The 27,923-nt window shown below is 34.2% G+C and overlaps 1 protein-coding gene across 1 annotated transcript; it reads right to left on the bottom strand.

Annotated features, from left to right (window-relative positions):
* Window positions 1–78: 78 nt before the first annotated feature.
* Window positions 79–26,984, bottom strand: LOC106132224 (titin). Its single transcript, XM_060952161.1, has 18 exons — window positions 26,886–26,984; window positions 25,730–25,881; window positions 21,838–23,888; window positions 20,111–21,780; window positions 18,936–19,658; window positions 18,090–18,201; window positions 16,837–16,927; window positions 15,239–15,497; window positions 12,677–12,742; window positions 9,516–9,681; window positions 8,384–8,569; window positions 7,580–7,710; window positions 5,926–6,004; window positions 5,061–5,260; window positions 4,126–4,358; window positions 3,531–3,569; window positions 917–1,067; window positions 79–189 (listed from the first exon to the last, which is right to left on the bottom strand). Exons 1-18 carry the CDS (start codon window positions 26,982–26,984, stop codon window positions 109–111), a joined length of 6,489 nt encoding a protein of 2,162 aa, XP_060808144.1. The 3' UTR covers window positions 79–108.
* Between the last annotated feature and the right edge of the window lie 939 nt (window positions 26,985–27,923).

Genomic DNA, 27,923 nt, shown 5'->3' with positions numbered 1-27,923 from the left:
ATTTTCAACAGCATACATACTTGTGTAACGGTAAGGGAAAACATTGGATGAAACGCTATCTATCAATTTATCTATAATATATGTATCTGGTCTGGTAATTATTATTTTTTAAGGTTGGACTTGCTGGGGAAAATCTTGGTGTTGTTCTTGTGCCATGCGACCCACACACGGCGAAATGGAGCGGCATTTCTGAAAAAAAAGAAATTATATTATTAATTTGTTTTTCGCATAATTTCATTTGTCCTAATAGTTCTTTCGCATACGGATTTTCCATGAAATATATTGATAAACATATTGTTCATATGCATGCATTTTTTACATAGAACTATATATATGTTGGGCATAACAATAGAATGTTATGTTTAAGAATCATTATGCCACAAAAACAGTATGCCATGTTTTGACTTGGCAAAGGTACTATTTTGCGTTTTTTTTGCTCATATTTTTGCGCTTATAGACAACCCTTTTTTATTTCCACACCTACAATACTACATTATTATTATAGGGAATCATCGTGAGATAGTCTGCTAAATCAAATCTCGATGTGTGTGTAGTGTGAAAAAAACTGGGGATATTACTCGACCTTGAGGGCTTCAACATACATACATACATATTGTCACGTCTATATCCCTTGCGGGGTAGACAGAGCCAACAGTCTCAGTTCAGCTATTTGGCTTTATGATAGAATTGAGATTCAAATAGTGACAGGTTGCTAGCCCATCGCCTAAAAAAAGAATCCCAATTTTGTAAGCCTATCCCTTAGTCGCCTTTTACGACATCCATGGGAAAGAGATGGAGTGATCCTATTCTTTTTCATTGGTGCCGGGAACCACAGGGCTTCAATGATGCCCAAAATAACTATTCCACGCGGACGGAGTCGCGGGCACAGCTAGTATAAGACACAGATCATACAGACCTCTCTATAATCAGCTTCGGCTACCACCGGTGTCAGCATATCCACTCGTCTCACGGGAGTTTGGTCCATATTGTGGACCAGCTTATAAACATCCGAGTGTTGAAGATGATCCAAAGAGACCGGAGGCTTTTCGTATTTCAAAAAGTTGATCCTGTTCACAGAGTTTTGTGATAAATTTGTTGGATTGCGAGAATCATATTATTAATAAAAAAACTATTATAAAAGCTTATATTTTAAGCTTCATAACAAAAGCGCGCATTATAGTTAGGTAGCTGCCTCTGTGTTATGATTTTACTGAAAAGGTTAGTCTTTTAAATATTATACATATATGTTTAACTTCAAATAAAATATATTCTTCTGTCATATTTGTGGTATTAAGATTGAAATGTTTAAGATAATGAATATTTAATTAATTTAGAAATAAAATAATGTTCAATGAAAAGAGCTTATATCGAGGCTTTTTTCTCAAGTACTGTATATATTTTTATGCCAAATGGATTAATGCCTGTGCAAAGCATAATGCGGTGAGTATGAAAATTAACTATGTCTCTATGATTATAATGTTTTTTTTTTTTAATTTTATTCAAACGTGTGACGAGATCAAACAAATTTATGCACAGACAACTTATATCGAAACTTCAACTCACGTCAACAATTTTATCAAAAACCAAAACGTATTTCTCGCGGAGTGTGTGAAAATCCACAAGATGGCAGTTCGACTCCCTGGAACGTGTTTTAGAAATGCACTATAAGGTGACTAAGTCAATCCAAAATAAGGTATCTTAAATAGTTTTTTTTAATACTTTTTATCGATTTTTTTGGCCAAAATTAAAACTACTAAAGGTAATAAACACTATTTAACGATCAAAACATTAACAAAACATAAACATATTATATTTATAAACATATATCAAATTAATATTTTATTCAGCGTACAGGCGTTACACGTTATTCACGTCAAAAATGTTATTTTTTTTTTTAAATATAAAACTTCATTGAGCTTATAGAGCTAACTGTAAAGAAATCATACGTACCTATACTGCCTATTGTATGATTTTGTGTCACCCCAGGGCCAAATCACGTTCCAGTTTTCAATCTGCATCACACCACATGCAAACAAACAAACAAATATATCACACGCAAAAACAGGCATATTTTCATACAGCAAAAAAGCAAGCCTCAATTATATGATAACTGTACCTAACATATTTGTTTACATATATATAACAGCGAATGAATGCAAAAAGCGGTTATTTTGAGTTATAATAAAAATATTACATACTAGCTGTGCCCGCGACTTCGACCGCGTGGAATAGTTATTTTGGGCATCATTGAAGCCCCTCAAGGATGAATAATTTCTCCCAATTGTTCACATTCTCCATTATTTCTTCGATCTTAATAGTTGCAGTGTGATGTTATATAGCCTAAAGCCTTCCTCGATAAATGGTATATTCAAAACAAAAAGAATTTTTCAATTTGAACCAGTGTTCCTGAGATTAGCGCGTTCAAACAAACAAACAAACTCTTCAGCTTTATAATATTAGTATAGATAAAACATTCAGCTGAGAAGCACATTTTGATATTATGATAACATTTTTATTTTGTCTTATTTAGACATTTATGAAAATACAGTCAAACTTTTACAGTGTCAGAAATTAATGTTAAAAATTACATTTTGTTATCAATTCCGCGCAATAATTTCTTGGACTACATTTATTATGACATAACATATTTACACATTCAACAAATACTTATACACACAAAAATTCTAGAATCGTTTTGCATAATTATTTAAGACATAATTTCAACTTTCTTTATTATAAAAATTATGACAAAAAATACGCATGCAAACCGACTTTGTGTAAACAAATTTACACTCTAGTATAATTAAAAATACAAAACGTACAACATATACCACAAAATGTTTTCTAATAATCGAAATCACATAAAACTAAATTTATACATAAATTCATGTCATGACTTTATGAGTGTGAAATATCATTTTTATAAGAATGTACTGAAATGTATAAGATCTTGAAATTATAATAAAGACATTTTTTTAAACACTGTCTATTAGGTCGAATATTGATTTTCTTATTCGATCTGCTCTTACTCGTCTAAAAAATTCTAAGTTCATAAGCCTATCCTTTAGTCGCCTTTTACGACGTCCATGAGAAAAAGATGGAGTAGTTCTATTATTTTTTGTATTAGTGCCGGGAACCACGCGGCTATAATTTTATATGTATAATATATAACATAAAGATTAATATAAAAATTGCGCGGTACAATAAATAATAAATAAATATATACGGGACAAATTACACAGATTAAGTTAACCTCAACGATAGTATATTTTATAATAAATACTTATATAGATAAACATCCAAGACCCAGGCCAATCAGAAAAAGTTCTTTTATCATCATATTCTGAGCGGGATTCGAATCCGGGACCTCCCGGTATCACTTTTCAATGTAAGTCACATAAATACGTTTATATGTATGTACACATTTTAAATTATAAAATTTACATTTATACTATGGATTATTTTTCACGGTCTTATATAGTTAAGTATAAAACATGCAATAAATGTATAATGTATGAAATATGACAAACCTCTCATCGTATGGCAGTAAGTCGCTTTCATATGACATCCTAAAATGATAATTCTAATGAAAATAGTAATACACATTATGAATCACATAAAAATATTTCTTTTTCGGTCGATAACATAACTGCGAATGACATAACACTTTTGCATTTTTTCCAAATAATTTTAGTGTAGGTATATGAAAATTATGTTAAAAAGTTATGCGTAACGACCTCAAAACGGAAACAAATAAATGAATGACAGTTTTTTTTTGACAGACTTCGTAAGAAGATGCGATGTATTATTACAAAAAGAACAATATCGTATGTAAATCACGATATTGAATCATAAAAACTATATTTTATTACATTTACTGCTATTATTTTTTTGTAAAATGGCAAAAAGCAGGCTGATGTAATGCCTCCCTCATCCTGGTGGTAAGCAAGACGAGTCCTAAGATGGTACACGCAATCTCAAATAATGCCTATTCACTATTTCTGAGAAAAAACATTATGCGCAATTCTACAACCAGCCTTAACTCAAACGACCCAAAAATTTACTACGATCCATCAATTCTAATATTCACTATTCTATTAATATCTAATTCTATCAAAAATTCACACAAACCCTTTGGCTTTTCCTTTAATAATTTCCGCTTGAGCGCTCAAAGTCTCGGCGATGAATTGTTCGTTGTACGCGTCCTTGGGCCCCCTCCACTTTCTGCCGCCTGGCAACACCATAGGTCTCTCTTGGTCGCCATTCCCGAAGACCGGCTTGGGTTTACCCACGCGTGGTGTCGGACGCTGCTTCACCTGCCTAGATTCTTGGTCTTGGCGCATTTGCTCCATCATCTCCTATGTTGGTTAGTTGGGAACGTACATACATATAGTCACGTCTATATCCCTTGCGGGTTAGACAGAGACAACAGTCTTGAAAAGACTGAAAGGCAAAGTTCAGCTGTGTGGTTTAATGGTCGAATTGAGATTCAAATAGTGACGGGTTGTTAGCCCATCGCATAAAATAAGAATCCCAAGTTTAAAAGCTTATTCCTTAGTCGCCTTTTACGACATCCATGGGAAAGAGATGGAGTGGTCCTATTCTTTTTTGTATTGGTGCCGGGAACCACACGGCACTGCAGGGACTGTACAATTTGTAAATTAAATTTTTAATCAAGTTTTTTTTATAAATAGCTTTTTGTATTCTCTTTCATTAAATTAAAAAATTCCTCTAGAAATAAGTTGTACCCTTGTACTGAATTTCTTATTATTTTATGTCTTTATTTATTTTTTCCTTGATGTACATAAATATATAAATAATAATAAATAAATTTCATAAGTATACACATACATACATATGGTCACGTCTATATCCCTTGCGGAGTATACAAAGCCAACAGTCTTGAAAAGACTGAATGGCCACGTGCAGCTATTTGGCTTAATGATAAAAAATGAGATTTAAATAGTGACAGGTTGCTAACTCATCGCCTTAAAAAGAATCCCAAGTTTGTAAGCCTATCCCCAATATATAAATAATAATAAATAAATTTCATAAGTTACCTTTTTCTGTTTCTCAATTCTCCTCTGCTCTTCCAACATTTCCTCTTCTTCCTTCTTCAACTTCTCCATCTCCTCCTGGGTGAGGCTCGGTGTCTCGTTGACCTCTTCAACGGTCATGTGTGTTTGTTCATTCTCATTTTGTTCTTCCATTTGGACATCTCCGGTTTCTTCAGATATCATTGTTCCTTGGTTATCGGTGACTGCAAATATTGAAACGTTTTCGGCATGATGATAAATATTTATAATTTAATAGACTGTTAGACGTTCAGAGTTAGGTGCTTAAATTAAAACGCGTAAATTGTTTTGCATAAAGTAAGGGTTTCATAAAAAGCTTCTTTTTTGTATAAAAAAAAATGTATTTGTCCTAAAGAAAGACGTCAAGAAAAATTTTGACTCTTGACAGACGAGCTTGCCTTGAAAAGAGTGACCACTGTGGATGAAGTATGCAGTAATCATTGGCAAATTTAAAGATGTAGAGTCTGGTGGCTTAATCAAATTACATACGAGGGCTAGGCAGAGACTACATCTTTGCACTTGCCACGATCTCTGCATACTTCTATCGCTTCATCCACCTTTATAACTCTCTTCATGCAAGACGGTTTCGGGCACTCTTGACCTGATCCTTTGCCAGTACGTCTTTAATTTGATCAAGATACGTTCGTCTAGGTCTTCCCACTCCGACCTTTCCCTCCACACTCTCCTTGTATATCTGCTGAATCAACCTGCTTTCATTCATCCTCTCCACATGACCAAACCATCTTGACATACCCTTTTCTATTCCCGTAACTACATCTTTTTTACTTACATGACAACATTCCCTTATATTTAATCAATTTAGTTCGTAATTTTAGCTGAGTTCAAATACCTTCAGTTTCAACACACTCTTGGCTTTGTTCGATAGCGAGCTGTCGAGATTCTTGGCACGATTGGATCGATACGGATTCCTGAAACAAAATAAATAATATACACACGGGACAAATTACACAGATTGAGTTAGCCCCGATGTAAGTTCGAAACTTGTGTTACGAGATACTAACTCAACGATACTATGTTTTATAATAAATACTTATATTGATAAACATACATCCAAGACCCAGGCCAATCTGAGAAAGTTCTTTTCTCATCATGCCCTGGCCGGGATTCGAACCCTGGACCTCAGTGGTCACAGACAAGCGTTCTACCGCTGCGCCACAGAGGCCGTCAAATTAAAAATAATAATTTACAATGCCTGTTATGTAAGTTTGCACGCGTAATGGCGTCCATACTGTTTATTATATACATACATCGAGATGGTTCTAACAGTAAGGATGGCGTGGGTCCTTTTTAAAAAAAACACAAATATACTGCTAGAAAAGAAAATGATTTATTCACTACACACACACGTTGTTATTAAGAAAATTGATAAATTACACGGACCGATCTGAAGGGAGTTTTGCGGCTGACTGACTCGTCACGCTATTGGAAAACAGTTTTATATAAATTTAAAATGTATTATTATATAAATTTAAAATGTATTAAATTAAATATTTAAAATGTATTAAATTTAACAGTTTTATATAAATAATAACATAACGAAATTAAGTATTTAATTGCATAAAGTTTTTTGGCATAATCATCATTTCGCATAACGTCTTACTCTTTGTATTTAAAATTAGGTCAATTGAATATATCTACTAGTCATATGTCGCGAACTTAGGCCGCGCGGGCACTTTAAATTTTACATAGTTGTGCATATCACAAAAACTACTTAACCGATTTCGATGCACTACGAATTTTAAAGTTCTATTGATAGATTCTACATATTTTTTAAATTTCATCAAAATCAGATTAACTGTTCGAAAGTTACATACATACAAAAATTGGTAGAAACTTAATCTTATACATATATCACTAGCTGTCCCGGCAAACGTTGTTTTGCCATATAAATAACTTTAAAGTAATTTCTAGTTAAAAAATAAATGTTAAGGGTGGACAACCGTTATCACTAAAGGGTATAAAAAATAGATGTCGGCCGATTCACAGACCTACTCAACATGCTCACAAAATTTCATGAGAATCGGCCAAGCCGTTTCGGAGGAGTACGGGATCGAACATTGTGACACGAGAATTTTATATATAAGTTTCGCTTCTAAATAAAATCTTACTTAGAAGCGAGACTACCTACATACATACATATAGTCACGTCTATATCCCTTGCGGGGTAGACAGAGCCAACAGTCTTGAAAAGACTGAATGGCCACGTTCAGCTATTTGGCTTAATGATAGAATTGAGACTACCTACGTTTTAAAAAAAACTGTTTAAAAAAAGGTAACATTGCATACATACATACCTACATACATAAAAATCACGCCTCTTTTCCGGAGGAGTGGGCAGAGACTACCTCTTTCCACTTGCCACGATCTCTGCACACTTCCTTCGCTTCATCCACATTCATAACTCTCTTCATGCAAGCTCGGCGGTTTCGGGTACTTTTGACCTGACCCTTTAACATTGCAGTCTTGTACAATTCATTCCTTACCTGATGAGTCAACTGGCTAAGCTGCCTCGTCACCATTTCCAAGGTCTGCTGGATGACGCCAGGCAGCTGCGCAAGCGCCGCCAACTGCGCACGCATCTGAGCTAACTGCTGCTCCAGCGAGGCGTTCGGATCTGCAACGAAATACGAACTATATCTATTCTTGACCAATTTCAAATAACATAAATTAGCTTTACCTCGAAAACTTAATGTTAAAATACGAAGTTTATCTTATTTTTTATAGTTTTTACTAATCATTTGATTAATTCGTAAAAAAAAATTGGGACTTCCGTCTTTCTTATAAAGTAACCAAAACTATTAGAGTTTTTGTGTGCGTTAAAGATGAATCATAAAAAAAGTTCACTGTTTAGCGATTTTGCATATTTCACTTTAAAAATTGGAACCCTTACTTTGTACATTTCATTGTATAAAATTTCGCATAAAAAATTTCGCAGACATATCTTGAAGACTTTAAACCAACAGCTTTTCTCTTTTTTATTTCATATTTATGTTAAACTGCGCCGTGTGGTTCCCGGCACCAATACAAAAAAGAATAGAACCACTACATCTCTTTCCCATGGATGTCGTAAAAGGTGACTAAGGGATAGGCTTATAAAATTGCGATCACTTTTTTTAGGCGATGGGCAAGCAACCTGTCACTGTTTGGATCTCAATTCCATCATTGAGCCGAGCAGCTGAACGTGGCCATTCAGTCTTTTCGGGACTATTGGCTCTGTCTACATCGTAAGGAATATAGACGTGACTATATGTATGTATTATTTTAAACTAAATTTAACCGATACTCACCAACCATATTCTGCACACTGGACATCAACTGATCAGCAATTCTGCTCTCCATTTCTTCTTTGTTCTCTTCTGTTTGTTCTGGCTGAGGTTCTGGTTCGAGAGCCTCTTCTTGTGGCACTTCTGCTTCTGTTTCTGGGGCTGGTTGGTCTACTTCTTCCTCAGTTTTGGGTGTAGGAAGACGTATACCTGAATAATAATGATGTACAATACTACCTACCATATTTTTAATTCACCTCGTAATTAAATTAATTTCGTATAAATAAATTAATAATCATAACAACGTATTGTCTCGTCCACATATCTATTCTAAGTATCAAAAATTGTGAAGATGACGTTATTGAAGGAAATGCTGCAGTGTAGTTTTGTACCGCTTCTTCTGCACTGACGCTTTGGAAGCGGCAGCGAGCTTAGTCTTAAATAATCTATTTGACGTCAACCAATATTGTGAAACCAAAATATATGACAATTATTAAGTGATATTGAAATGTCTCATAATTATTATTTAAAAAAAAATGAATTCGTATATAAATAATTATTGATCAGCAGTTCAATAAAATCTATACTAATATTATAAAGCTGAAGAGTTTGTTTGTTTGAACGCGCTAATCTCAGGAACTTCTGGTTCGAATTGAAAAATTATTTTTGTGTTGAATAGACCATTTGTCGAGGAAGCCTGCAATAACATCACGCTGCAACTTTTAAAAGCGAAGAAGTAATGGAAAATGTGAAAAGAAACGGGGAAAATTATTCATCCTTGAGGGCTTCAATGATGCCCAAAATAACTATTCCAAGCGGACGAAGTCGCGGGCACAGCTAGTTGTACTAATAAATTTACATACATACATACATACATATAATCACGTCTATATCCCTTGCGGGGTAGACAGAGCCAACAGTCTTGTTAAGACTAATAGGCCACGTTCAGCTGTTTGGCTTTAAGATAGAATTGAGATTCAAATAGTGACAGGTTGCTAGCTCATCGCCTAAAAGAAGAATCTCAAGTTTATAAGCCTACCCCTTAGTCGCCTTTAACGACATCCATGGGAAAGAGATGGAGTGGTCCTATTCTTTTTTCTTTTGGTGCCAGGAACCACACGGCAATAAATTTTAACAAAATAATTCTCCAACTCACCAGTGTCTTCCAAATCTGGCACCTCGCTCTCCGGCAAAGGATCAACCGCCTCCAGGAATTCCGGTTCCTCTTCAGGGACTAATATTGGATCTTCAGGTGCGACAGGAGGAGGGGGCGGTTCGTGTAACGCCCTCTCTTCCCACGGGAGTGGTCCTGTGTCGAAATTCTGTTAGGAGAGGTGGTGTTTTAATGTGATGAAGATGGTATTTATATTGTTTGATCTGTTGAGTCTGATGTGATGTGATGTGATGGACGTTTCGACTTTCGTATGCTTTTTGGACATATTTTCAAGACTGGTGTCTCTGTCTACCTCATAAGGAATAAAACGTGATTATTTATATATACTTTTATTTATTAAAATCGAATATATGAACAGTGTGATGAAACTCTTTATTAATCGGTTTTGGATACAAACTGGTATACACAAGGAGCATTTAAATGTGGTTAGGTAGATATTAATTCTTCTTATAAAGGAATTGATACATCTTTATTCCAACTAATACTATAAATCCGAAAGAAGAAACCTGTGAACTTTCGTAGATGGCGCTAAATTCGTTGCTTTTTGTATATGGCGCTAAAATTGATGCTTTTTGTATATGGCGCTAAATTAGTTGTTTTTGAAGATGGCGCTAAATTCATCACTTTTTGTAGATGGCGCTAAATTCATCGCTTTTTGTAGATGGCGCTAAATTCGTTGTTTTTTATAGATGGCGCTAAATTCATTGTTTTTTGTAGATTGCGCTAAATTCGTTGTTTTTTGTAGATGGCGCTAAATTAGTTGTTTTTTGTAAATGGCGCTAAATTCGTTGTTTTTTGTAGATGGCGCTAAATTCGTTGTTTTTTGTAGATGGCGCTAAATTCGTTGTTTTTTGTAGACGGCGCTTAATTCATCGCTTTTTGTAGACGGCGCTTAATTCACGCGGGCGAAGCTGCTGGTAAAAGCTTGTATTATATATAATGTGAAGAGAATAACAGCTATATATATTTAAGTTTCTTTTACATACATACATACATACATAAAATCACGCCTCTTTCCCGGATTTCCCGGAGTTTCTTTTTATGGAAAATTTAACTTTTTACGGTAGGTAAGCCGGTAATTTTTTCGAATATGTAAATGTAACATATTGACAAAGATTTATGAGTATGGCTGTGTATGGATAAATGTAAGTATGTCAGTGAGTGTGTAAACTCATGCATAGTCACATGCATTGACTGAAATTCCGCTTTCAGATTTTTGTTTCTTTAAATCTTAAGCAAAATTTCCAATTTTCTAATCCTTACTCTCAGATTGTAAATATTTTCGTACGAAACTATCAATTCTTTTTAGGTTATAAAATGCATAAATTTTGGTATAAATTATTTACTACATTTATTTAATTTAGTCCATTATTGGGACCCATAATTTTTTAAAGCATAATGTGACGACTAAATAAAACTTTTTTGGCATAATCATCGTTTCTCATAACTTTCCATATGTTAAAATATTATGCAAAATATGATTATGCCAAAAAATTTAACTCGTAAGCAGTCTTCAAATTTGTCATGTTATTAATTTATTTATGGGATCCAATTTAGGCCTAACGGATATGACTGAAACTGTATATTAGATAAATATTGGTAGCCTAAACACATACATCAGCCTAAAAACAATAGACAATATGTTGGTAACAGACCATTGACAGCAATTGACACTCGATAGAAGCCTACATTAAATAATAAAAGAATTGTGTACATATTGAAACTCAATTGTATTTCGTACGAAATTAATTACAATCGGAAGGAAGATTATGAGAAATACTAATATATTAGATAGATAGATGTAGCTTTTTAACAAAAACTAATATATTACATATAATATTAATTTAATTTATTGAAATTTTAATTGACGTGAAAAGTGCAGGCGAAGGCCAATTTTCTCAAAAAAAAATAATATTTTGACAAATGGATAAAAGCCGCCATTAGAAAGAAACCGGAGACAAAGCGGTATCGTCACTATAATTTAAATTTGGAATTTTATTTTATAGCTCCATGAACACGCCAAAATGGCGGGTCTCAATCTTGTTTTTTTTTTTCGTTTCTTGAAAAATTTAACGAGTGTTATATTTTTCTCTTAGTCCTAGCGCTAGGCTAGCTAGGTTTTGGGTTGTGCAATGATATGTCAGTCAATTAGTCAGTCAGTTTTCTCTTTAAATATTAGATTAACAGAAAATAATCCACACTTATAATAAAGACAAAAGATTTGTAATTTTATTTAGTAATTTTTTTCGATTTAATTCAAAAACTAATTTCTGAACCGATTTCAAATATTCTTTCACCATTACAAGGATACATTGTGAAAAACTGCTAAAGGCATATTTTTGTTTAAAAAGATTAGATTTCAGACAAATTAATCTATATTTAAAAAGTAATCCGGGAAAAAAGCCCTTCCGAAAATCTGTTCTTGCATTCGCTGGCATATACAAAATATACTTCATGAATGTAAATTTTTAATAGATCTATAAAAAAATCCGCGATACAATATAATGTAACTTCTATAATAAAAATAACTATTAAGCATTTTTTTATGTAAAAAAAATACAGATAAAAAATAAAAATAAAACCGTGGTACAATACAAACTCATGAACATATTGGTCACTAGCCGCTTTTGTTTCGACTCCGATTTCTGAACTGCGGAAATATATAATTTTAAATATTAAATTAAAAAATAAAAAAAAAAACATTTTATTAAAACACCCCATCATCATTTATCAGTTTACTTTTAAATGTGAATTTACATTTAAATATATATTAATAGAAACAAAACAGAACCTAATATAAAATAAAAACAATACTTTACAAATTATAAATTTTTAATTATTTTTGAGTGAATGTAAATATAAAAAATAACAATCACAATTAAGTCTTTCAAAAAAATCCTTTGAAAAATAAAATGTTTATTTAATTAAATAGGTTTATGTAAATATGTCAATTAGGAAATATTATTTATTCTTAAAATTTATTTAAGTCAATCAAGATAAATAGGAAGCATTCATTATATTAGTGAGTAAGTAGCATAGAGGGATACAACTTTAAAATTAAGTAAAAAAGTCTGTAGTTTTTAAGATTAATTTATAATTAAGGTTAATTAAGGTGATTATTTCTATCTCCCTCACACGTTTACCTCTGGTTTATAATCTGGAGCGACTTTTGGTTTTGGCTGCTTTACGATTTTAACTTTGTACGGAGCCTGTAAAAAAAAAAAACAATCAGTACATATTTTGCATGTGATCCTCTTATTGTCAGGTTGGCTGGAAGAGATCCCACTTAGGTATAAATCCGCCTTCGTACTGTACTGTTTTATATTTGTAATGTACTACTTTAGTGAACATTAAAGCATTTACTCACTTACTTACTTAACACTGAAGAAAAATACTTTCATTTAATCACTACAAAAGGGTTAGACATTTTTGGTACGAAATCATATTAATGTGACATATTCAGAATAATTATTTTTTATGTGTTTAAACTAAAATGTTTGAAAAAATTGGATTTCAGACAGATTAATCTATATTTAAAAAGTAATCCGGGAAAAAAAGCCCTTTCGAAAATCTGTTCTTAAATGCGCTGGCCACACGGTTCATTATATATTCATACAATATACTTCTGTAAATTTTTAATACATCTATAAAAAATCCGCGATACAATTTTTGTAACTTTTATAATAAAATAAAATGTTTATATACCTACTTAAGTATACTTAGTATACTTAAGTATATAAACATTTTAGAATTGAGATCATATAATATTTTAATCATGGAAACTTTGACCATGGATCCTTGATTGGGTGAGTCAGGTTTTTACACGAAGCTATTCCCGTCTGACCTCCGTAACCTTTGCAGGTAAACCTCACCCGTATTGGATCGATCATGGTCACACATCCAGTTGCCTGAACGTGCTGATTTCCTCACGATGTTTTCCCTCACCGTAAGAGCATCGGTTAGTTATCAAACTAATGTACATAACTTCGGAAATAGTCATTGGTACATGGCCGAGGTGGGATTTGAACCCGTCCCTTTCTGCGCATTACGCATTTTAACCGGGCACCTTACCTATTTGACCTACGCTATCTAAAATTTGAATCTCTCTCTATAAAAATCGATTCGACCTACGCTCTCTTAAAATTTTAATCTCTCTACATACATACATACATATGGTCACGTCTATATCCCTTGTGGGGTAGACAGAGCCAACAGTCTTGAAAAGACTGATAGGCCACGCTCAGCTATTTGGCTTAATGATAGAATTGAGATTCAAATAGTTACAGGTTGCTAGCCCATCGCCTAAAAAGAATCCCAAGTTTGTAAGCCTATCCCTTAGTCGCCTTTAACGATATCTATGGGAAAGAGATGGATGATTTAATCTCTCTCTATGTATAAAAATTAAAATGTAATATATATTTAACTAAATTTCAAATTTAGTAGAAATTTAGTTAAATATATTACATCATAAATAGAATTATTTTTAAAATTCACCTAAATCAACACTTGTCAACGCTCACACACTGTCACTGATAGAACAATACTAATAATAATTTTCATTTGAATCTATAAACATGGTTATAACACCTTGATGGCCTGCCAATATTGACGTTTCAATACTACACGGAAATAGGAAATTTATATTGATCTAAAACTATAATTAATTTTCTAGTGTTCGTAATAGAAGCCAAATATTGTGTAATTATATCTGTTATTTTTGGCAGTAATGCACAATTAAGATGAATATGAATTGGCCGCGAATCTGGCTTGTGCGAGTCAAGTTTTTAGTGCCGTGTGGTTCCCGGCACCAATACAAAAAAGAATAGTAAAAGTCGTAAAAGGCGACTAAGGGGTAGGCTTATAAACTTGGGATTCTTCTCTTAGGCGATGGGCTAGCAACCTGTCACTATTTGAATCTCAATTCTAACTTAAAGCCAAATAGCTGAACGTGGCCTATCGGTCTTTTCAAGACTGTAGGCTCTGTCTACCCCGCAATGGATATAGACGTGATTATATGTATGTATGTAAATTTTTAGACGACGCGACTCCCGTCTGACCTCCGCAACCTTTGCAGGGGAACCTGACTCATATTTGGATCGTGGTCACACATCCAGTTGCCTGAATGTGCAGGTTTCCACACGATGTTTTCCCTCACCGTAAGAGCATCGGTTAGTATACAATGTTTGTCCGGTATAATCTCGAGTTGCGCTGAAGCAATTTACAAACATACACATAATCACGTCAATATCCCTTACGGGGTAGACAGAGCCAACAGTCTTGAAAAGATTGATAGGCTACGACCAGCTGTTTGGCTTAATGATAGAATTGATTATTTGAACCGATTTTGATGCAATTTTCAAGATAGTTCCGCCGTTTTCAAGAAAGTGTGCCATGTGGTACCCGTATAAAAATGAATAGGACCACTCTACCCCATTTCCCGTGGATGTCGTAAGAGGCGACTAAGGGATAGGCTTTTAAACTTGGGATTGTTATTTTAGGCGATGGGCTAGCAACCTGTCACTATTTGAATCTCAATTCTATCATAAAGCCAAACAGATGAACGTGGCCTGTCAGTCTCTTCAGGACTGTTGGCCCTGTCTACCCCGCAAGGAATATAGACGTGACTATATGAATGTATGTAGATATGTGTACAAGAAAGTGTATTTAAAAAAGGTTACGTACGTAATTTTAAGATTGATTCTCACCTCAATATTTATCTCCTGCTCGACATATCCGTGGTAACCGAACTTTGCTCTCGGCACCGCTCTCTTAGGCTTCTGCAAAAACGTAGTCCACTTCCTCTCTTCTTTCTTCTTCTCCTTCTGCGTCTTCATCAACTCTTCATTCAGCGCTTTCAACACTTCTGAGTCTTTTAGAGACTCGACAATTGGCTTGATCCGTTTGAAGTCAACGCTGGAAGCATCATCAGCGCGGCTCATGTGAGACGTAATGACGCGTGTCAATCTGTTTTCAACCATTTTGTTTTTTTTTTTATTTGTGTTGTAAGCTATAGAGGCTCTGGTGGAGGTTGGAGATATGATAGAAACGATGGCTTGATCCCTAATATGTTTAACATTCAGAAAATCTCGTGTAAAACTACAATTTCGGAGCAAAAAAGTTATCGTCAATTGTTTTCTTTAAAAAAAAGGGAAATGACAGGGGTGATTACCCTTTTTTCACATTGATAAAAATATTTTCAATTAATTTTAAAAAAGTTTATGGACGTCCTTGATTACCCAAAAACGCCGAGCTTGAATGAAGAGAGTTATCAATGTGGATGAAGCGAAAGAAGTATGCAAATATCGTGGCAAGTGGAATGATGTAGTCTCTACCTACGCCTCCGGAAAAATACGTGATTTTATGTCTGTAATTAAAAAAACAATAACACTATCATGATAGTTTATAATAAAAAAACCATACAATAATCAAATTGTAACTGAAACTATTCTTGAATGATATTGCCAGAAAATCGGTAAACTATAAAAAAAAACAAAGACAAATTTATTAATTTTTTATTTAAGCGCTTTGGAAGCGGTAGTAGATACAATTATCTACATAGATATAAGTTATGTGACGTCAAAATAAGTGATACTTTGTGTCCAAATTTGAAAACAAATTTATTCTGTTCTAGATAAAATATGCAGGTAGGTATTTATACTTAGTCTGAAAGTAAAGATGAACTAATTATATGATAATCATATGAATGAATTTGTGAATGTTTTCAAATTTAAATTGTGAAGATTCAGCTACTGAACATTGTGAAATTATGAATTTGACAATGGCAGTGTTTTGAAAATGTAAAAAAAAGTTACAACAATGAAATATGTTGATTTTTTATCTTATGAGCTTAAAAGTATAAAAATGTCAGTGAGTGAGTGAGCGAGTATAATGGAATATACAAAATGGTTGAAAAATATGACACGAAATGTACCTAACGAATCTTAGAAATGAAGAAATAGAAAATTAGTTACTTGAACGTCTATTTCATACAGGATGTTTGGTAAATTGCGTTGCATATTGAAAGGGGGCACTCAGTTTACTGCTTGCGGGGTTGACAGAGCCATGAGTTTATGAAAGACTGACAGGCCACGTTCAGATGTAATAATTGAATTGAGATTCAAATAGTGACAGGTTGCTAGCACATCGCCTCAAAGAAGAATCTTTAAGAAATTAACCATTCGCCTAATCGCCTTTACGACATCCATGGGAAGACATGGAGTAGTCCTATTCTTTAGTGCCGGGATCCACACGACACAAATAAAATTGCGAAATTACAAAAAGATTGTGACATTATGATGCTTACCCCATTACATGCGCCTCTCTCAACATTTCCGACTCTCCAGATATTAATTCGGCTATCTTCTCTTCAGTCATGCCTGGTTTACCAAGTTCTTCTGCAAAAAGGTTGTTTACATACATACATACATATCACGTCTATATCCCTTGCGGGGTAGACAGAGCCAACAGTCTTGAAAAGACTGATGGGCCACGTTCAGCGGTTTGGCTTTATGATGGAACTGAGATTCAAATAGTGACAGGTTGCTAGCCCATCGCCTAAAAAAGAATCCCAAGTTTGTAAGCCTATCCCTTAGTCGCCTTTTACGACATCCATGGGAAAGAGACGGAGTGGTCCTATTCTTTTTTGTATTGGTGCCGGGAACCACACGACACTGGTTGTTTGTTTGATTGTAAACTCTTTACTGCAAACTAGCTGTGCCCGCGACTTCGTCCGCGTGGAATAGTTATTTTGGGCATCATTGAAGCCCTCAAGGATGAATAATTTTTCCCGTTTTTTCGAATTTTCAATTATTTCTTTGCTTCTAACAGGTGTAGCGTGATGTTATATAGCCTAAAGCCTTCCTAGATAAAAGGTCTATTCAACGCAAAAAGAATCAATTCTAACCAGTAGTTCCTGAGATTAGCGCGTTCAAACAAACTCCTCAGCTTTATAATATTAAGTACATATACATAAAAATAATGTAACAAAAAAACATTTAATTTCACGAAACTTATTATTCCATTAATCTTAGACATATATATATATATACATATGGTCACGTCTATATCCCTTGCGGGGAAGACAGAGCCAACAGTCTTAAAAAGACTGAATGGCCACGTTCAGCTATTTGGCTTAATGATAGAATTGAGATTAAAATAGTGACAGGTTGCTAGCCCATCGCCTAAAAGAAGAATCCCAAGTAATTATATAAGCCTATCCCTTCGTCGCCTTTTATGACATCCTGGAAACGAGATGGAGTGGTTCTATTCTTTTTTGTATTGGTGCCGGGAACCACACGGCACTATTCCATTAATCTTAGACATACCTATTTGTTAGAAATAAGTACATTTATATTGGCAACACTGAAGTCTATGATTGACTATTTCTAAGTTATTGTTTGTCTTTGGTCTTTCCCTTCTCTTCCAAAGACGCAACATGGCGTAATGTGCTCTTACTTTATTTTGTAGTAGGTAACAGTAAAATAATAAAGAATGTAAGGAACTACGACTTTTATTCAGAAAATATAACACTATTATTAAAAAAAAAAGAAAACTCACTAGCGACTTCTTCATCAACCGTAGCATCTTCTAGTCCATCGACGATTCCTTGATGAGTGCCAAGTAATTCTCCGGTTGGGGTAGTGTAAGGCCTACCAGTATCTTGGGCGGGCTGGAAATATTTGTAACTTTTATAACTAGTCATAAGTCTTTACAAAACTGTTGGCTCTGTCTACCCCGCAAGGGATATGGACGTGATTATATGTATGTATGTATGTTTATAACTAGTTTATGACGGCCTATGTGTTGCAGCGGCAGTACGCTTGTCTGTGACACCGGAGGTCCCGGGTTCGAATCCCGGCCAGGGCATGATGAGAAAAATATATTAATCTGAACAATGTATTCTTTCGTCCACATTCTATTCTAAGTTTAATTGATATTGTGAAGTTGACGTTGTTGAAGAAAATGCTGCAGTGCAGTTTGTTGCCGCTTCTTCTGCACTGACGGTTTGGAAGCGGCAGTAAGCTTAGTTTTAAGTAATTCATTTAACGTCAACCGATGTTTATTATTATTATTTATGTGCCGTGTGGTTCCCGGCACCAATACAAAAAAGAATAGGACCACTTCATCTCTTTCCCATGGATGTCGTAAAAGGCGACTAAGGGATAGGCTTAAAAACTTGGGATTCCTTATTAGGCGATGAGTTAACAACCTTTCACTATTTGAATCTCAATTCTATCATTAAGCCAAATTGCTGAACGTGGCCATTCAGTCTTTTCAAGGCTGTTGGTTCTGTCTACCTTGCAAGGGATATAGACGTGACCATATGTATGTATGTATGGCTGGAGACTAAGACTTACACAGAGGAAGACTAACTAAGACCCCAAAAATAACGATGAAACTTACAAAGTTAATATAAACACCAGTTGGTCGTGGATTCCTAGTTTCAGGGTTGAAGACGACTGGTCTGAATCCTTTCATTGGATCTTCATTTCCTTCAACAGCTTCTTCTTTAGAAGGTACGCTTCCAACATCGATAATAACATTCCTTATTTCATTAACACCATTAGTTACACAATCATCTATTTTAGCCAATTGAGTTAACTCCGTCTTGTTAACAATTTCTGCAACACACACTTTTGATTCGTGAGTATCATCAATTTTGATGTCTGCATTGACATTTTCCGTCGTACTTATATCATGTTTGGAATTATTAACTTCAACCATTTCTGATACAGATTGATCTTCAGTTCCGTTCATTTTAATGTAGTTTAGTTCAATATTGCCATTAACTGAATCTGCAGAGTTCGATTCAACTTTGTCCTCTTCCATAGTAACTTTGGATAATTCCGTCAAAATTATATTGTTAGCTTCGATCTGTTTATCAACACTTGACCATTCATTTTCAATTTTATTATTAATTTCCAATCGTGTCGTGGATATTATACTAGTTTCTTCATTTTCATGTTTCTCATTTTTAGTAAAACTGTTAGTAATTGTTGATTCTTCAACTTCTGCCGTGGTTTCCATTCCGACTTGTTCTTTATACTCTTCAATGCTTTTAATAGTCTTGTCTATAGCTGATGCTAGAAGCGTTGATTTCCTCTCAATTTCCAATATTTCTTCCTGCTCAAAAAAAATTATATGTCAGTGTTCGTGATTATGCGTACAATGATAAACTGTAAATGAATTGAATTAAACACTGAAGTTATAAAGATGTATGGCAGACTGCCCAGCAGTATAGTTATTTATTTGATAATTTTTGTTCTTATCAATGTCGAATAGCTAAGATACATGTCAAATATTCAAATTTATTATTAGGTCATTACATGTCAAATAAAATTGTGTGAGATGAAGATCTGTTATTATCTTATATATTTTTTAGTACAAGTATGATCACAGTGAAGCTGGTAATTTTGACAATATATACAATACTTTAACAATTGACAAATGATGTACAAATGTATGTATTACTAAGATATCACTTCTTGGTTCAAGCGATTGTTATTGTCAGAATAATGTTTGTGTTTATTATACAAGAATAAATAGGTCATAAATTGTTTTTACAGATAATAATTTACAGATTTTAATGGTTCTGCTCTTACCTTTCTTAAAGCTCTTATATCTCCTCCCCTTAAACCAGGCTTTGTGTAAACTGGAGATGTAACTTTAATCCCAGGAGGCGAGGGCAATGGAGGATCATAAATAATAGGTGATTCTAAATTTGTTTCAATATGAGGCACTAATTTCTTTTTAACTATATGGGGCTCTTCTTCTTCAGGAGTCAAGTCCAAGGGAATAACTGTACCGCTGGTTTTAGGTAAAGGAATTTGTAATTTAAACACATATTCATCTGTTAAAGGTGTAGGAGGAACGGTGGAAGGAGTAGGTGTATCTATATTATTATTTTCATCACTGCTCACAGATGATTGTTGCTGTAACGTCTTCTGTTGGGCTATGTCAGTATTGAGAGTTAATTTGTGGGCGTTTGATTCCGTTGATCTTGAAATGAACGTGGACTCTTGGACAGACTGCGAAATAGATGATGCAGTAAAGGATGTCTCAGATTGTTGTGATAGTTTAGCGGTGAAAGTTGATTCTTGAACGGATGTTTTATTCAAAGCACCAACGGAATCCATAGAACTTGATCCGGATATGTCCACATATTGAGTGTCTGATTCGACAATTAAATCTTTTGACATGTCAACGGTTTTTTCGATTCTCAACACTTTGGTTTCCTCTGATTCTAAAATTTCCGGTGAAGGTTGGACTTCAATGACTTCTTCTTTCACTATTTTTAAAGCCGCTGATTCTAATTGAGGTTTAACTTTTTTGATTTCTACATTGTTAATTTTGATGTCAGCACTAACATCTGATTCCGCGATTTGTTGTGCTTTGACTTCAGTTAACTCTTCTTTTGCTAATTCTACATAACCATGGGTATCATTTTTATCTTCAATAGCTGAAGACTCGCTTATTATTTCTTGTATAATGACTGAATCTTCTTTAGCTACGTCTAAGCTTTGTTCCTTAACAGACGATTTATGAAATTCCTCTTTAATTTCTTTGCTTTCATATAATTCAACAACAGGTTCACTTGTTTGCTCTAAAATTATACTTTTCTTTGAAATATTAGTTTGTGACTCAACATGGAATTTATCAACATTTTTGGATTCCTGAATAACTTGTTCAGATTTATTTTCAATACATAATTGTTTACTTTCATGAACATCAACCACAGATTCACTAATTTTTTGTGTGACTTCTTCTTTTTTAATATCAATTTTTAAATCTTCAACTTTTTCTTGTTGTTTTGATTGTTGGTTGTTAATCTCTTTAATTTCTTGGACTTCTTTCTGTTTAGATATTTTTAAATCGTGATTTGTACTAGCTAGTTCCTCTTTTTGTAGAACAACTTCTTCTTTAGTTTTAATATCACATTTATAATCTTCGACATTGTGTTGTTGTTGTTTTGACTCTTGAACAAGTACTTTTGCTTCTTGGACTTTCATTTGATTAGATACTTGTTTATCTTGATATGCACTTGTAGACATAGTTACTTCTGATTTTTCCATCACAACATTTTCTGAAGCCACGGCCATTGTAGAATCCATAACTGACTCTTCAACAACTGAAGATGATTCAGATATATCAGTTTCATCAAGTAAAATAGTATCTTTATTTGTGTAAACATGAGATTCAACGATAGCCACATACATCTGTTTTCCTTCATTAGGCGTAGAAGATCTCGCTCTTGACCCGTGTCTACTTTCAACTTTTCTCTCAGCAGCTGATATGACTGCAGTACTTACTTCAATTTTTGTAGTAGTTGATTCAACTGAACTGCGACATTCATTAGAAGATGTTTTTAGTTCAGTAATTTCTTGAGATTTATTGCTATCAACTTTGGATAACCATTCTAATGGGTCGCTCTCTTTCATCACTTCTTCTACGATTTGACTACGACTCCTAGATCTTCTACGACGTTCAGTATCATCTTCAATGCCTGTTTTATTTTCGAATTCAGAAATAACAGCGTCCATTTTGACTGTCAACTCCTGTGATTTCTTTTCACTGAGTTGTGCCATTTCTGAACCAGATGCAGCTTTTTTATGTGTTTTTATTTCTGAAGTGGCGACTTCATTTTGTATTTGACTCTTTGTTTGTTGGACTTTCTCTAGACGATTTGCTTCGTTTGAATTTTGGACGATTTGATCACAAACCTTTGTTTCTTCCTTAATTATATTATCCTTCTGTTCATTCCTCTCTTTTACAGCTGCCTTTTCTATTTTCTCTTTCTGAACAATAGTACTTTGCGCCGCTTTAATTTCTGTTTTATCTGCTTTTAATTCAGATACCTGGTCCAAATTTTCGTGCTTCCTTGATACTTTTTCAGTCTTCTCAGAAGAACTTGACCTCATTTCCTGAGTAGAAACTGATTCCTGTTTCTCTTCATCCTTATTAAAAATAGGTTGAGATAAAATAAATCTCGATAAAGCAACCATAACATCAGTGAGGTGCAAAAAGAACGTTTGAAGTAACAAATTGTAATGATAAGAAGAATGTACTGTACCTCTTATATTTGGAATTGTTTTTAAGCCAATCGAATACGCTCTGTGCTCAGCTTCAGAAGAAGAAGATTTGGTGCTGCTTACTTTTCGTTCTGTTGATTTTTTGTCAATATTATTTGAAGTATTATGAATTATTTCTTTCTTAGTTTCAGTCTTATCATGTTTAGTTTTGTGTTCAACATCACATTTGATTTTATCAACACTGTTTTCTTCATTATCAAACATCATAGACTTTCTCCTAACGCTACCTGTTTCGATAATTTCTTCCACTTCTTGTTGAACGGATTTTTTTCTTTCATCACTCACACTATCTTTTGTGTTAATTGATTCGAATTGTTCAACTTTTTTGGAAACTTTCACTTCAGTTTTTGCATCATCATGAGTTTCACTAGTTTCTTTTTCAACACGTGTTTCTCGCTTAACAATACCCAGATCTTCATGTTCAGATATTACGTCAGCTTGTGAGGACTCATATTTGGTTTCCATCTTTTGAACTGAATTTTGTGAAGTTGTATTCAATACTTCAGAATTGGTTTCTGCAGTCAACTGTGAATTGAAAACAGATTTCGAGTTAACTATCGCCACATTGTTGACGTCAGACAGTTCCACATCAATTTCTCTCTTTATTTCTTCAGCTACTGTCTTAGCTTTTTCAATGCTTTCATCTACAATTGTAGTCGCGGTCATTTCAATGTTTTCCATGTCAATCTCCTGTTTCATTTTCTTCATGAAAGCAATATCTTCTTTAATTATTTCTTTTTCAATAGATACATTGACATCCGTTTTCACTGCAACCAGCCCGCTAACATTTTCATTATCAATTTGCGTCATCTTCACTTCAATGCCTTTATTTTCCACACTACCTTTCTCCTTCTTCTCCCAATTAGGATCATATTGCTCAGAAATTGGCAACTTGAACCTGCTTTCATACTTCCCATTGAATTCCTCAAATCCGTCAAGTATCTCACCAAACTCATCTCTGTAATTAGGATTAAGGATAATTGGGTCTTCTAAAGGGGGTATCTGAGGTAAAGGTTCAGTGGAAAAAGGTCTGTAAGGCTTAGCGGGTAGGACAAAAGGGGAAGCAGTCAGGGACCTGGATATAGGCTGTTCTTCACCAAGTTCCTCCCGAGGGAATATATCCTGATTGGGGTCCAGGAACTGCTGGATTTGGAAGGTGTCGTGTACCTCAGTTGGCTGCGACGGTTGGTCGATACCGGCCCGCTCTATCTGGTCTAAGTCCTCGTAAATTGGCTCGTAATTGTCCAATATTGGGTCGTAGAGGCCGCTGGAATGAGAAGAGAATGTACTTTAGTCACTGGTACTCGTGTACAGCGTCAGATACATACATAACATACATACATATGTATGTATGTATCTGACGTGACCATATGTACATACATATGGTCACGTCTATATCCCTTGCGGGGTAGGCAGAGCCAATAGTCTTGATAAGACTGAATGGCCACGTTCACCTATTTGGCTTAATGATAGAATTGAGATTCAAATAGTGACAAGTAGCTAGCCCATCGCCTAAAAAAGAATCCCAAGTTTGTAAGCCTATCCCTTAGTCGCCTTTTACGACGATGTTGCATAGACCATTTATCTAGGATGGCTTTAGGCTATATAAAATCACGCTGCATCTATTATTAGGAGCGAAGAAATAATGAAAATTGTGAAGAAAAAAACGGGGAAAATTATTCATCCTTGAGGGCTTCAATGATGCCCAAAATAACTATTCCACGCGGACGAAGTCGCGGGCACAGCAAGTCGTTTATAAAAGAATACGTTTAATGCCAAACATACATTGTAATCATAATTTGATCTGGATCTTGAAATCGCAAGCGCCATTATAGAAACATCACTCAATTTTTCATAACTCATGCTTCAAATCTTCAAATAATTAATAACTAACAATTGATTAGATAATAATATACCTATGTACTTATTACAGGTACTAACATACCAAAAGTAAATAAATATGTGGCAGTTTTAAAATAAACTATTTAAAATTTTGTAAAAAAATAACTTTGATGGTCAATGACCACTATAGATTCTTTTTTTATTTTACAAACTATTTCAAATTTAATTAAAAAACATTGATTGTCAATGACCACTTAACTTTTTTTTATTATTTGTTATATTTATTTAAGTGAAGTTTGTAATCATCTTTTCTCTTTCTTTTTTATAAGTAGTTTTAGTTTTAATTCGAATTCATTTTAATTAATTGATTATAATATGTTATTATGAACTAAAAAGAGTTTTATAAAGAAATTTAAAAAAATTGGAATATTTAATTTAAAACTTAAACTGTTTATAAACGTTTTAAATTGGAATACTTTTCTAAGAGAAATTAATATTTAATTATTTCATTAACTTTCTAGGCAACCTGTAAAACTTATTAATTACATTTAAGTTTTGTTATTTATTCCAACGTTCCGTTTCACAACGATACCATTACGATACTATATTTTCGTTAAAAGATTTATGAGAAAAAAATAAATAAAACAAACAAAATATTCAAACTTAACACCACCACCGCATATTAATTGTCGCACTTTTAAAAATATAAAAAATAAAAACTTCTTCTTACTTGTTTTTATAGACCAGATAGAACTTCATTATTATTATTTTATTTTTTTTTCAATATCGACCAACCGTAATGTCGTTTCAAACTGTCGTTTTCTTTGAAAATCGAAATGCAAGTGGTTATAAAAAAATCGTAAGGTAGGTACCACCTATACCTTCAACCTATTTATAAAATAAAGGTTAAATGATTAATAATCAATCTTATAAATAGATACATCAATATTTGGCTGTGGTTATTGACATTGATTACCTTTAAATGTACATAGAATACATACATATAATCACGTCTATATCCCTTGCGGGGTAGACAGAGCCAACAGTCTTTAAAAGACTGAATGGTCACGTTCAGCTATTCGGCTTAATGATAGAATTGAGATTCAAATAGTGACAGGTTGGTTTGTAAGCCTATCCCTTAGTCGCCTTTTACGACATCCATGGAAAAGAGATGGAGTGGTCCTTTTCTTTTTTTGTATTAGTGCTGGGAACCACACGGCATTGCATACTTACGTCTATGACAATAAATAATAAGATTACTCTCACCGTTTCACGCCAAGTTTTAGAGTAACGTCTGCACTGTCGACGATTAGTCGCGCGTCATCGTGCGACAATGCGCCGGCGCATTTCTCGTCGATCCGCGACACCGTGTCGCCGTTTTGCAACCCCGCTTTTTCTGCCGGCGACTCTGGGAGAACCTGATAAACACACATACTGAAACACACATACATATAATCATGTCTATATCCCTTGCGGAGTAGGCGGAGTCAACAGTCTTGAAAAGACTGATGGGCCACGTTCAGCGGTTCCCGGCACTAATAAAAATAGGATAGGACCACTCAGTCTTTGCCCATGGACGTCGTAAAAGGCGACTAATTTTGCGAGTTCAGATTCAAACAGGTTGCTAGCACATCGCCTAAAATAAGAATGCCAAGTTTTTTTTTGTTTTTTTTATTATTAATTTATTTGTTGAATCTTTTGGTTTATTATGTCACATATGTTTTAAGTCTTTATTTGGCTTTCTAGTTTGTTTGCAAATTGATACAATTCAAACTCTGAATCCCAAGTTTGTAAGCCTATCTCTTAGTCGCCACCTACGACATCCATGGGAAATGAGATGTAATGTTCCTATTCTTGAATATAGGTGTCCTGGAACCACACGTCACAATAAACGTACAAAAAAGTATTTGATTAGAAAAAAAAACATCGGAACCCCTCTGACATTGAATTAAGTCAGTCAGAAATAGATTAATTGGCAGGCCTCAATAATGATCATTGGCTACTTGACAAATGAAGAAATCGATTGTCAGTCATTGTCAACTGTTTAATTTACACATCCTATTTTTAAACCTGTGGCGATTTCTATATACCTACCACAAGTCATAAAAATCTGTACTAATATTATAAAGCTGAAGAGTTTGCTTGTTTGTTTGAACGCGCTAATCTCAGGAACTACTGGTTTGAATTGGAAAGTTCTCTTTGCGTTGAATAGACCATTTATCGAGGAAGTCTTTAGGCTATCACGCTGCAACTATAAGGAGCGAAGAAATAATGGAAATGGGGAATATTATTCATCCTTGAGGGCTTCAATGACGTCCAAAATAACTATGCCACGCGAACGAAGTCGCGGGCACAGCAAATGTGTAATACGCGACTGAACTGACCGATGTCCCTGACTGTCCCCATTTATCCCCTAACCTACCTTTACAACTGTGAGAGGCATGTTGAAGTCGGTGCCCCCGATAAGCCGGAAGCCCCAGGGCTCTGCGCCTTCCCGGGACAAATTCACATCTAGCTCCATCTAGTGAGAGAATTCAACACTATTTATAAATAGAGAATGTACTATTTATTTAATTATACATACATACATATGGACACGTCTATATCCCTTGCGGGGTAGACAGAGCCAACAGTCACGAAAAAACTGAATGGCCACGTTCAGCTATTTGGCTTAATTATAGAATTGAGATTCAAATAGTGACAATAGGTTGCTAGCCCATCGCCTATAAAAGAATCCCAAGTTTGTAAGCCTATCCCTTAGTCGCCTTTTACGAACGACATCCATGGGAAAGAGATGGAGTGGTCCTATTCTTTTTTGTATTGGTGCCGGGAACCACACGGCAATTTATTTAATTATATTAAAATATTAAATATTATTCTGGACAAATGGTACAGATTAAGGTATCCTCGAAGTATGTTTGAGACTTGTGTTACGAGATACTAACTCAACGATACTATGTTTTATAATTAATAAAATTTTTCAAATTCAAAACTTCCGGGACATCCGGTGTCACAGACTAGCGCTCTTCTTGAAAATAACCATGTAAATTATTTATATTTCACTTTAGTTTATTATTATAAGTAAATTTTAATTATATTTACTGTAATTTAGTATATTTAACTAGCTTTAACCCGCAGCTACGCCGACGTTTGAAAGTTTTTTTTTTTAGCGCCATCTTCAAAAAATCACTTATTTAAATTTAACGCCATCTAACAAAAATACGACAAAACTATCGAACTAAACGCCACTTACAAATAACAACGATTTAGCGTCACCTCTAAAAGAACACAAGATTTGCGCAAATACCCTATTTTTTACCAGGATGAAAAGTACCATATGCCCTTCTCCAGAGTCTTAATTATATGTATATACGTGATGTTTCAAGAAGATTAATTCAGTAGATAACTCGTGGAGGGGTAACAAACTAACATTTACATTTATAACAATGGTGAGTGGTTT

Source organism: Amyelois transitella, chromosome 28 (genome assembly GCF_032362555.1).
Source record: "Amyelois transitella isolate CPQ chromosome 28, ilAmyTran1.1, whole genome shotgun sequence".
In the NCBI taxonomy this organism is placed as follows: domain Eukaryota; kingdom Metazoa; phylum Arthropoda; class Insecta; order Lepidoptera; family Pyralidae; genus Amyelois; species Amyelois transitella.
This window is presented reverse-complemented; position numbering and strand designations above follow the sequence as displayed.

Coding starts and splice junctions, on each gene's coding strand:
- LOC106132224 (XM_060952161.1), bottom strand. CDS start 26,984: ATGGAGCTAGATGTGAATTTGTCCCGGGAAGGCGCAGAGCCCTGGGGC. Junction 12,743..15,238: donor AGCAGGAGATAAATATTGAG/GTGAGAATCAAT, acceptor TTTTTTTTACAG/GCTCCGTACAAAGTTAAAAT. Junction 1,068..3,530: donor TTACTGCCATACGATGAGAG/GTTTGTCATATT, acceptor CTCTGTGAACAG/GATCAACTTTTTGAAATACG.